The sequence below is a fragment of the Coloeus monedula genome (assembly GCF_965178545.1).
Source record: "Coloeus monedula genome assembly, chromosome: 1".
Taxonomy (NCBI): Eukaryota; Metazoa; Chordata; class Aves; order Passeriformes; family Corvidae; genus Coloeus; species Coloeus monedula.
The window spans coordinates 46,961,117-46,973,414 of NC_138781.1; the positions used below are offsets into that span (position 1 = coordinate 46,961,117).

Here is a 12,298-nt window from a genome sequence, read left to right on the forward strand (position 1 = left end):
TAACATACAAGTTAGTTTTAAAAACAGTGACTTCTAATTTACTAAAACAATAATTTCTTGCTATGTACTGAGTTACCATTTTACTCCTACTCTGCTAAAAATGATTCACTAAAATGACAAGTGCCTGCAGAAAAATTCCCAGTGCTTTAACCCTGGGTGTGAAAGAATATGTGAGGAAGGGTTGTGTGGGTTTTATGACTTAGTACCTTACTGTGTGTTACAGTACTCTGTTCCTACCCAGTCTCTTCCCGTTAGTCTGTAGCTTGACTGCAAGGCTGAGAATTATGGGTCTGGTGACTCAGACAAGTAGAGATGGTCCCTACACGACCTCCAATGCACTTGAAGTATAAGCCAAATGACATGTGCTGCTGCACTTCAGCATTGCCCATCAGTTTGCATTTTGAAGGAGAACACTCTGCTGAAAGAGATATTCATTGTGTTTATTGCATTTAAAACCAGTCCCATCTTTACCACAGTATCAAACAATAAAGATTTTTAGTTTTTGCAGCAAATGGAGAGAATCACCTTTTTTCCTTTTTGAAAAATGTTTGCTACAATGCTCCCTTTGGATTTTCTGATTCATTAGTACTTTATAATATTAGAACGATTGGTAAGATATGGGTGGTTTGTATGCTTAGTGGTCTAATGAAGTTTGAAGTCCCTGTAGACTGTTCACTGGCTTCATAGAACAAGACTTGTGTGTGTGAGTAATAGCTTGAGCCTGACATTGTTAACATGCTTGTAACTTCATGGCACTTTATCTGAATAAAATTATATAAAAATTCTCTAATTCAGCAACCTGTCTCCTTAAAGAAGAGAACATAAACTAGGGTTTAAATTCTTTGTTTTGAAAGAGGATTAATTCCCAGATTTGAACTCATATGTAGCCCAACAGACTGATGAGTTTAATTTAAATGAGGTAGGTGAATCAAAAGATTGGAGTTCAGAATTCTGGTGTATAGCCATTGGTTGAAAATGTGCTTTTATGAAATTTTAGTTTCCAATATTTTAAAAATAATATTAAAATCTGTGATCAATTTGTAATGAGAAAGTATTGGCCTGGTCCAATCATGAACTTGAAATTAAAACTTTATTTCTGGCACAGAATTGTAGTATGTTGGGTGGTTGAATGAATGTGCTCTATGTAGCTGGGCTCTCCAAACAGTAGAAAAGGAATGGGAACTGAATTTAACTGGAAAAAGCATGGAGAAATATTGTAGTTGAATTAAGTGTATAAGGTGTAAAAGTGCAACCACATATATGGTAATAGTGGATGGAGTCAAAACTCCCCTCATTGAATTTTTTAGCTGTCCAGATGCTTGAAAATACTTTGTTCTTCATTGTAGCCCATCTGTTATTCCTTATTATAACTGACATCACCACAGCTACCGCAACTTTTAAAGAATCACCGTATAAAAATGGCAAAACTTACATATAAACCCAGCAAAACTTAGCACTTATTACACAGTTTTATGGAAAGAAAACTGCAGGAATCAGACTTTATAGTTTGTTGAAAGATTTTCCCTTTCTGTATAGTAGTACTGTAATAGAAGCAATGCCAGTTATGACGCACAGTATGAACTGTTCAGTTATATACATGTATATATATAAATTTTTATTTGAGTGTTCTGTAAGAATGTTGCCTGATCTGAGAAGTTAAATGCAGAGAATTCTAGAATCTTTAACGTAATACTTAACATAATTGCATTTTAAGATAAAAAAAAAAAGATTGCATCTGTTTTCCTCATCGCTGATTTGCCACTGGATTTTTGAGACATGGCAGTAGAAAATATGAGCTTTTTCAAAGGCCTTTTGAAGAGATAAATTTAATCTATGTATTTTAGCCACAAAATATGAATGTGGCTGCATTTCTTTTACTTTAGTAGGATTCTAATCCTGAAAGAGACATAGATGTGCCATGTACTATGTCCAGCATATACTGTGATTCAGGACTGGCCTTTCTAGTAAGATAGCGTTAAATGGTGTTTACTCTATGATGTTAAGCACATGCCCATATTGCCAGTTCTCCTAATTTTATTGCATGTCACTTACTTGCTTTTTCAAAAAGCCTACTTTTTACAGTCATATGACTTTGTAAGGGTTTTAACTTCAGAATAACATTTAAAATATTCCTACCTTCATGGTTCTAAAGAAAACATTAAAAGTGGAAATTCTCAAGAACCAGAATGCAAGTAACTCCCTCTCTAGTATTTTAAATAAGATCCTTGCTTTTAAACAAATATCATGGGTTTTCTTGGCTAACCCAGTATTTCTCTGTTCCAGTTGTTGTGACAGAGTGGGATATAAGGTTCTGAACTCTCAGTCTTGGAGCTGGTTCTGAACTCTCAGTCTTGGAGCTGGTTATTGAGCAGTTGGCTGGAGTTTATGGACATATTCTGACACTCTACCCGTGAAAGTGCTGGACATCTTGTTTGAAAAACAGTTTTTAAAAAAATTTCAGTCTGTTGATTTTGAATGTTTTCATTATTATGCTGTTAACATGAAAGACTTTTTTGTACAAGGAGGAGCACTTGGGACATTTATGTCAAGCTGTGGAGCTGAGAGGCAGCAAGCAGTGCAAGTGCTAGAGATGCTTTGAAAAAGCAGCTTTGTTCTTTACAAGACAGGGTGAGGGGACAATTATAAATATTGTTAAAAGTAATAGTGTACACACTTATTCCTTACTGAAATGCTGGAGAATTTTGAAACTTGCAGGCAGCTGTGAGGAAAAAGAGATGTAAACTAATTTGAGTTGAGTGCTTTAAAAGTTATGTAATTCTTCAAACTTTCAGAATAAATCTGTTTTAAAGACACATTATGGTTATTCTTGTTAACCTCTTATAATCTGTGCATAGTCTAATTTTCCTTGTGTACCTCCCAGTACTATCTTATATGAAGCCAACAATTAAGAATAAGCTTTATCTAAAATGATAAACTTACTAGGAGTAGATTTTATCAGCGAAGCTCCTTGCATCTCTTTTATGTTGGAAGCAGAGATACTAGAGGTCTCTCCAGCTTGCTTGACATGATATGGACTCTAACCACTATCTTGAAGTGGGAGAAGAGCAGGCTTAGTGGAAGAATAAACTTTTGAGGCTCTCCATATTCTAAATTCATGTGGCATAACTGTTAGTACAGCCTTTGAAAGCTGTTGTATACCTGTCTGCTAGTGGGGGAACTTGGCCTTGAAACATATTTTAGATTTCACATGAAGGAAGTGCAAATGCAGAAATACGCCCTAAGAGAGAATGGAGCATGGAGGTGTTTTAAGTGTGTCACAGTTGGTCTTAATTTCTTTCTTGTTGCTAATGCTGGTACTGTCATAGAGAAATCACAATGTAATTTCCCTTGTTTCTTATTATTTAGAGCTCTGACATAGAGGCTGCACTCTTACTTAAAGTAATCAGATTTTGTTCATTTTCAATTCAGCTAATGCCACAAAGTTTCTTAGATATGGAACTGTGGTAATACAAAATGCAATGTGTAAATTATGAACTTTTCCTTGAATACATTATACTTAATTTCTCTTTTTTTTTTTTTTTTTTGTTTGCTTAGAGCAAGATCATATATTTCTGGAGGCCTGTGTCATCACTCTGAATATTATGTTTTTATTCTACTTTTTGACAAATACTAATTTTACTATAAAACTGCATTTTGTACAGCTGTCTGCTTTAATTTTTAAATAAAACTTTTGTTGCTTTTGAAATAGTTTTGATTTTATATCTAAAACAACAAGAAACCAAGCTGGTTAATCCTTCAGATAAAAGTTTACATTTTGTATGCAAGATGTAGTATGAGCTTAAATTTCATGCCTAGCCTGACTCTGTTAGCATGTGATGTGTGTGTGTCCCCCACCTGGAGGGACCAGAAGGTTATCTCGTGCAGGGATGTCTGTTCCAGAGCATACATTGTTAAATATTAGCTTGGTAAGATTCCCTTGTGTCAAGGGAATAACTGTTAAGCTGTTATACTAACCCTGGTAAAAAACCCCCACACCTGCTTCACATAATGTGATGTGGTAGCTCTCAGGGCTCACCTGTGTGAAAGCTCTTCTGCCCCGCAGGTGGCAGTAGCGCTCTGGCAGAAAGGACCCCCGACCTAAACTTCTCTGAGTAGTACTTGGTTTTAACTTGGCAGTAAAAGTGAAAACGGTCAATTTTCTTTTTTTTTTTTTTCTTTTTTTTCTTCTTTTGTTTTGTATGATGGAAAATACTCCTTTTTATTTGGTTGCTGGATGGCATTTTAGGCAAAGAGTCTCTTTTGAAGAGAAAACTACACAAGGAGGACTTCAAAAGCTAATGCCTGGTCAGTTTGTCCTGAAGTAAGGTGCTGGCTAGTTTGTTGTTTTGCTGTGTAGTGCCACCATGTAAAGTTGCTAGTGGAAATGTCTTCACTCACAAGTGGGGAGCAAAAGTACCCATATAGGACCTGAAAGGTGGAGAGTTCTTCAGGCATTTAAAATGGCCACATTCAGGTTTTACTCAGTTCTGGCTCTCTGCATTTCAGCGTTTATAAGAGGGGATAAATGTTGGCCAGTTGTTCTAGTCATAACTTCTATTTTTTTAAACCTCTTTTCCATTTGTTCTCAAGATGAAATCATGTTTCATTTCCCTCTTCTTCTTGCATGTATTTCATAATTTTTTAAACTAAATTTGTATCTTATATTCTTAAGTTCAGCCATCCTAAGGTATCATAGAAATGGGAAGGATGAAGAATGCTTTTCTGCAAAGCAGCCACTTAATGCTGTTCAATATAATTATATATTGTTAAACAATTATATTTGAGCACTATATTTACATTATTTGTTTGCATGCCCACTGCAGAGTGTGCAAAGTATGTTAAATATAAAATAAAAAGTCTTAAAAGAGTTTTAATTTTTGAGAGCAATTAGATTGTCTGTTTTCATGTGTAATAGCAGAGTGGGGAAGGCTTACATGTACAAGCATTACTTCTAATGTAAGTTGAACCAAGATTTTTTTACTGAGGAAAGCATTTCAAAGAATCCTGAGAGTGCTCCATGGATATGCAGAACAGTTAGGAATCAGTAATAGCTGGCATTGAGTCACACTGGATGTACTTTGACTATTCAGCTGTGGGTGTACTTCAGATTTTGGAGTACGTATTTAATAAGAGTAAGATGGGCTTTTTACTTTTATTCCCATTAGTTCATGTTAGAAAATTCTTATAGTTATCTACTCCTAGTCTGATCTTCCTTCAGTGTTTTATCAAATACTTCACATAGTTAAAGCTTCAAATGACACTGAAATGGTAGTGAACTTAGAATAATTTAGGTTTTCCAAAGCACTAAACTAGAAAGTGCTATTGAGGTATGCTCTTGCCTATAATTACCTCAAAGGGTGATAAAATGAGAGGAATGGATTCAAAATGATTGAGCACAATTCCAGGAATTAGTTTCCTAATTTAGTAGTTTTTAAATAATACATTATCGATAAGGAACAGAAGGTAGTATTGCAGAGAATCTTGTTTTCTGAAATGGTTGGTATGACTAACAGCAATTAAGACTGCTTCTGAAATTGAAGTAGAAATTTTATGAGCTATTATAAATATAAATAATTAAAGCTGTAAATGGTGTCAATAACCAGACCTTGTTCTAAGAGTTGTCCTAAACTTAGCATGTGTCATTCAAATAGAACTCAGAACTACAGATTCAACTTCTAAATCAATTGTTTGAGTGATCAGTTTGGTATTATATAACTGGAAACATGCAAAGCATTTTAATTTCTTCAAGAACTATGTTGTGAGCAATTTGTTTAGTAAGAGAAACATACAAAAACATATGCCATTATTATTAACCAGAATCCAATAAAAGATAGTCTTTCAAATTATTACCATATGTGTGCAGGAGCTGCTTTGTACTGTAAAGTTATTTTAGATATCAGAATAATTTGTTTTATACTTTGAGTTCCTCACTGTTAAAATGTCCCCTTAGATTTACTATTACTCTGACTATTGTGTGATACATAGTAAAAAAAATAGCTTGCAATAAAAGAAATTTAACAAGAAATTGAAATTCCAGATTGTATGCAAAATGTGCCAAATGAAGTAATGGTATTTGCAGGGATATTGTGTGAGAGCAGTAGCTGTGAGGAAACTACTGTAAAACTGTTAAATATGCTTCCCTTCCCCCAGCTGTCCTTAACTACTGTTAAAAAAAGATTGAGAAAATAACGCAATTTTGACTGGCTGACAAACATTCCAACAGAGAAATGAATGTATTATAAAAAAATATATTAGAACTGCTTGCCCATATTTTTCTTATTGCTTCTATTGATATGCAAATTCATGGACAGCTTTTAAGTAGGAAAGATTACTACAAAAGGCTTTTTTATACTTCTGTATGTTTCATGTTGAACAATCTTCTTGGGACCCAGCAGAACACTAACTGAAGCAAAGGAAAAATATAATTTGTAATGCTGTTTTCTTAAAGTAATGCTTTTGTCTCTGAGATAGTGCAGACTTCAAGGATGTCATGACTATTGGGAAAGTTGGTTGAAATGTGGAGTTTTAAGGTGGAATTTCTGAATGTGCATTCTGTAATGCTGACATAAACTCAGAAGTTAAGCAAAGTATAATGTACATAGGTAAATCACCTCATTGATTTAAATTTATCTCATTTGATAGACTGATTAGCTGCAGATGACTGCCAGCTTAATTGTATATAGGAAGGACTGTATTTTCAAACTACTTTTGAATGTATTATGCCTTAGTAGTATATCATCAAAGATTTATTGCTAACTCTGTAGCTATATTGCTTCATGCTCTTTTGATTTACATTCAGATGTCCTCATGGAACTTTCCTTATTAGATTAACAGATGCAAAACTTTGGGAAAAAGTTTGAAGATGGTCCAAAGCCGTTGCCGGGCAATTCTAGAAATTGTCTTGTTTTCAGAAGTTTTCTTTCTCCAGTTGTGGAAAAAGCTCCTGATGCTATTTCTCTTGTTGTAGCCCTTTTTTTTTTTGTAATTTGATAGCAAAGTGTGGAGCAGTATATTTAGTAGCATGGTAACATCTGCCTCAGCAATGCCCCATTTTTGAAGACTTTGCCGCACCCCTGACTGTCGGGGTCCCTTCCTCCTGCCATGTGGTCCTGGGAGAGCGGCCCTGGGGGGGGAGACACGGGGTTTCCCTGCCCCTGGTCAGCCTCATTCCCCCTTGGTTGGTTTGTGTTCCCTGTGCGGGCAGAAGGACCCTCGGGTCCCGTGATTGAGCAGTTCCTCGGCAGATCCCGGCCATGCGGCTGGAGAAATAAACATCTCTCTGAAACATCTACCAAGAATCTGGCCATAGATATTTCTTTTCCACGGGCCTCGTTGACTGATACACGTGTTGCAGTATCTGCTCTGTAACACCTGACTAATATGGCAAAGCTCCTTGCAAGTGTTTGTCAGGTGTTAACAAAAATCCTCTACATTAGACGTTATTTGCATACCTTACTTAAGATTGTGTTGTGGTGCCAAGTATTCATAATAGTCTGTCTCCTAGCGTTGTTCATATTGAGAGCTCAGGGTTAGCCCAATGTATTTGTTTCATGTGCCATCCAGAACTCTGTAAATGTAGGACAGATTTGTGTTGTACAGAGCTTTTTGGGTATAAGAAAATTAGGATGAATGGTTCTGCATGTTATTCAAACAACAGACCCTATCCTGAGCAAGGAAACTAACTATAGTCAACAGCAAATATTCAAGTAGTGAGAGAAACCAGGACTCATGCTTAGTTCCAGTTCCTGCTGATAGTTTACAGTTTGTCACAATGGATCTTTTAGGATGCTGTGACCCAAGCTCACAGGTCACAAAAAAGTCATGACATTCACAGGATGGCTGCTAACACGGGTGGTGGATGTATAAGTTGAAAATCAGTGTTCAGTCTTCCACTTTCTTTTCTTCAGGTGTTTGTTGGGGGAGTCTTGGCATCTGCAGCCTTATGGTGTTCACAAAGACAGCTTCCTATTACAGTTTTTGTAGCAAATGCTAAAAAAATGCATGTTAAAAATTGCAGTGATGGTTAAAAATTTCTGTGGCAGTAAGCAGTAGTCCCCAAAAAGAAGACTGTTTCTGTTTAAGATGGACTTGTATAGTAGGTAAGGGGAACATTGTGTTTGAGCCCTTTTGTGTGTGTTCTGTTCCGGAAGGCAGTTCAGATTTGCATGTTCCAGCTTCAGTGAAGGGCTGACTGGAGGTACCTGTTGTCCAAAATAACCTCACAAGCAGTTTCCATACATTCATGGTTCAACAAGGAGATTTATTTCTTTCACTGAGTAACAACTGCATTCTGTAGAAAGAGAAAGCTCAAACTTACCTACAGCAATTACTTATTTGTATAGTGCCCAGTAGGGTCTTCATTCCTGTGTGCAGTTATAACTGTACAGGGTTCAGATGATCTCAGTTACAGCACAGTTTTTCCAGATTATTTGATTGCAGCTGTAAAATCTCTACTAGGATTGTGGCCTTAGTGTGCTATAAAAAGACATTTTGAACAGTACAATTGGACCTTCAGTGATCAAAATTAATCTGTGACATCTGTTGGCTTTCATAATTAGTATTACCATGGAAAATTTTGGATTGAGGTTTCCTACCTGTGTGTTCTGGAGCCATGCTACAAGACCACATAGGAAACCAGAGAGCATTCTATTTCTTTTATATAGCTACCTGCCTTTTAATGAGTATTGTACTAGAGGAGGCATTTGAAAGGTATCAGTGTGTGTAAGTTAAAAGAATTTTTGTTAATTCTATATGAATTATAGCTTGAACACTTCTATAAATGCAGTATTTTATGAGGGTTTAATTAGTGGGATAGTGAATTAGGCCTTCTTGTCCAAATCACTTTTTATATCTAAGAATTAAATTTGATCTGTCTTTGCTTTTTATGGCAGTTGTGTTTGATGCAAAGGCAGTATCTGCTATATGATATTCTTAGGATGGAATAAGAGCAAATTAGTGGCATGAATGTGAAACGTCGTGGTTATGAAAGTGAATACAGGCTTTTAATTTAATTAAAAGTAGGCATTTTAAAAAAATAAAGTGAAAGTTAGCTTTCTCCTAGTATTTGCTGTTAACATCTATGCTGGTCTTTACTGTTCAGTTTCTCTTCTGTTAGGAATAACTTTCAAACTAAGCAAAATGCTGGCAGTAGTCCCTTTTGTCTCATAGATTGTTAAATACTTCCCTAAATCTTGCATTTGCATTGTACAGATCAGATAAACAAAATGAGTGAGATTTTTGTAGGAGCAATGAAGTACTTTTCCCTTGAGAGAAAAGAGACTATAGTGTAGCTGATAAAACACTCACTTGTATTGATTCAGGGGAATGTAAGGGAAATGCTCTGGATCCATGTGGTTTCCTTTCAGAAGGACACTGCAGGGAACAGCCAGCCAGGGTTCGAAGCCAGCACAGTAGCTGCAATAGCGGCCAAAGAATTGGTTAGGGGAGCTATTGATACCATCAAAGCCCTAAAGCTTTCTTCTTTGTGAGCATCTTCCATCTGTTCATGATTTCTTCTAACCCCTCTTTCCCTTCCCTTCACTTACTTGATATTCCATTTAGCAAATTCCTTTTCCTGCATATCCACCTAAATATTGCAACTTCAAAAGACTTAAATGAGTAAATAGGTTACAATTGTCTGGTCTATTCAGCTTGTTTGTTCTGATCCTTTCCCTTACTTCTGATTGTACAGGTTCACAGATTCTGGGGGTTCTTTAGTCAGCTAACACAAATCCATTCTTAGATATGATTGCAATAAGTGGGAGTAATATTAATAAACATGTCCGAATTAAGGAATAAATGTAGTTATTGCCTCTGTGATTCTTCCCAATTTCTTAGTAAGCTTTATTTTTTTGTGCAGAGACTTGAAGGGTGTTATAGTCACTCTGAGTGATGATGGGCATCTTCAGTGTTCATACCTTGGAACTGATCCTTCACTCTTCCAGGCTCCTAAGGTTGATTCTAGGGAAATAAACTATGAAGAAATGAATGCTGAAATGAAAGAGCTTCAGAAAATCATCAGGGAGGCCACAAAAACACAAGGTATACTTCTTTCTTATTCTATGTTTTTACATACTTTTATATTCCTGACTTTCCTTTTAGCACTTTAAAATATTTTGTTTTCAGGCTTTACCCATAGTTACATTTCTGTAGAAAATTTAGTATTTAAGAAAAATAAATAAAATCCTAGACTGTAAGGCCTTTAAATGGTTAAAATGTAAGGCCTTTAAATGGTTTAAACCCTTTAAATGGTTTTTTCTTTGTATTTTCATAATGCTGTTGGGAGGTTCAAGATGTTTATGTCAGGTTGCAGATAATTCTCACTAGTGCAAGGGTTCAGAATAAAAACTTGACAGTGCATCAACCACCCAAAAGAAGAAAACTTGGAGAATTTCAACAATCTGATGTAGTTAGGCTTCAGAGACTGTAAAAGTATTGCCAAATTTCTGGTTTATTATTACAAGTGACTTCTTAAGTTATGAAATTAACAAAAAAAGACTTTTTTTAAAGCAACTTTTCTGTTGGTTTAACTATTGAAAAGATTATTTGTAGAACATAGTGACATATTGTTACCCACATAACTGATGATGATAAGTTCTGGAATTTATATACATTTCTAATAACTTGCATTGATTTTATTCAAGTAAGGTCGTGCAATTTCTACAGAGATCCTTCAAAGTTTGTGTTTTCATAACTGAGTTTTTAAACAGCCTGACTTGCTCCTGGAATTGGAAGCATGTGATTTTACAGGAAACTATGGAAAAATGTTCAACAAATAGAAGGAAAATATTAAAATCTTCTCTTGATGATAGTTAGCAGGTTCTTAAAATACATTAAAGAAACAGTCATGGCTTTCTGTGTGGAAAAAAAAGTGAAAAAGCTTGCAGTTGAAATTCCTAGAAAATAAAAATTATTTATCTGCAGGCATGAGTTTGATTCTCTTACACAAAAAATTTTTTTGTTTTGTAATTACATGTAATTTCATCCATTATCATGGTAGACTAATATCAGGATTTTAATTTTCCAAATCCAGTAATGTATTATTAGCATATAGATGTGGATAAATTCCACTGATTTTTACCACAGTCCGTCCTTACTGGTATTTGACAATTTTGTCTGTCTGTCATAACCAAAGGAAAAAATAACATGATGGAAAGAAGAAATCCATTTGAAGTGAATCAACTTCAGCTTGTTAGTTTCAACATGTTGTGTGGAAGCTCTAAAGAGAGAGAAAGGAACTGTAGCTGTCCTTTTAAAATTTTGTAATAAATGTCATGGTATGAATGACAAGTTTACTATGAATATTGTTGATTTTTTTCACCATTTCTTCTTCTGAATTTCTTTTTCTTCTTCGATTTGTCTAATCTGATCTAAGTGGTGTTTTCAGATGAGTTTTTATGAATGCTCTTTTTGTTGTGGAGAGATGCCCTAATGATGTTGTGTTTGGCTTTAACTGGATGTAAAACTTGTAGGAGAACCTTTTTATACAACAAAACTTATGAAGAATGCCTGTCAATTTTGGATGTTTTGGCTTTGTTTCATTTTGGCCTTTTTTTCTTACTACTTCAGCTCGAACCTTGGTTGCCATTAAGTTACTCCTAAGCACAATCTTTAAAATGACCCGTTGACTTTCCTGTCTTTTGAATTCATGCTTGTGCAGTAAGAGCTTGTGTTGTTTTGAAAATATCTACCCATATATGGAAATAATTTTTCTTTGTTTCATTTTGACTTTCAAACGTGGAAGGTATTTAGAATTAGGTCATTGTATTAAAAAAACCTTAGAGTAGTTATTTCCATAAATGTCTTGTATTTCTGTCCAGTGCTGACCATTAAACTGTTGAACTTAAGCTGTTTTATACATTTCAGAGAATAAGGATTTACATTACAAACTGATGAAATATTTTAAAATCTTAACTGTTATACTCACTTAAATCTAATGTTACTTGCATCAGTCTGGACGACAGAAGTGATTAAACATAACGTGTTTTGGCTCAGTTTAATAGTAACAAAAAGCTGATACTTATATGTAAACTTTGATTGTGATCTCTGTTGTACTTCTGATAGAAAAATGACTGTATGACAGAGGTTGCATCATAGTTAGCTTTGTAGGTGCAGGGGTGTTCGGCAATCACGTTGGGCGCCAGACTGCGGGAACTCTGTCTGGGGGGTGCGCGGTGCGGGTTCGGACGGTCGGGACGGTGACGAGAGATCTCTGTAGTCAGATCTTGGAACATGCGGTTTATTGCAAAGGGCGTGGGTACAGGGGCACTGCTTAGAGCTGCAGCTGGCAGCTCTGAGC

The 12,298-nt window shown here is 35.5% G+C and overlaps 1 protein-coding gene across 1 annotated transcript in view; it reads left to right on the forward strand.

The window, feature by feature from the left end:
- The window catches only part of BBS9 (Bardet-Biedl syndrome 9), a 286,626-nt gene that overhangs the window by 42,954 nt on the left and 231,374 nt on the right, over positions 1 to 12,298 (forward strand). The window contains exon 10 of the mRNA XM_082287559.1: positions 9,860 to 10,041. Coding sequence (XP_082143685.1) covers positions 9,860 to 10,041 — 182 coding nt within the window. The remainder of the gene's footprint in view (positions 1 to 9,859; positions 10,042 to 12,298) is intronic.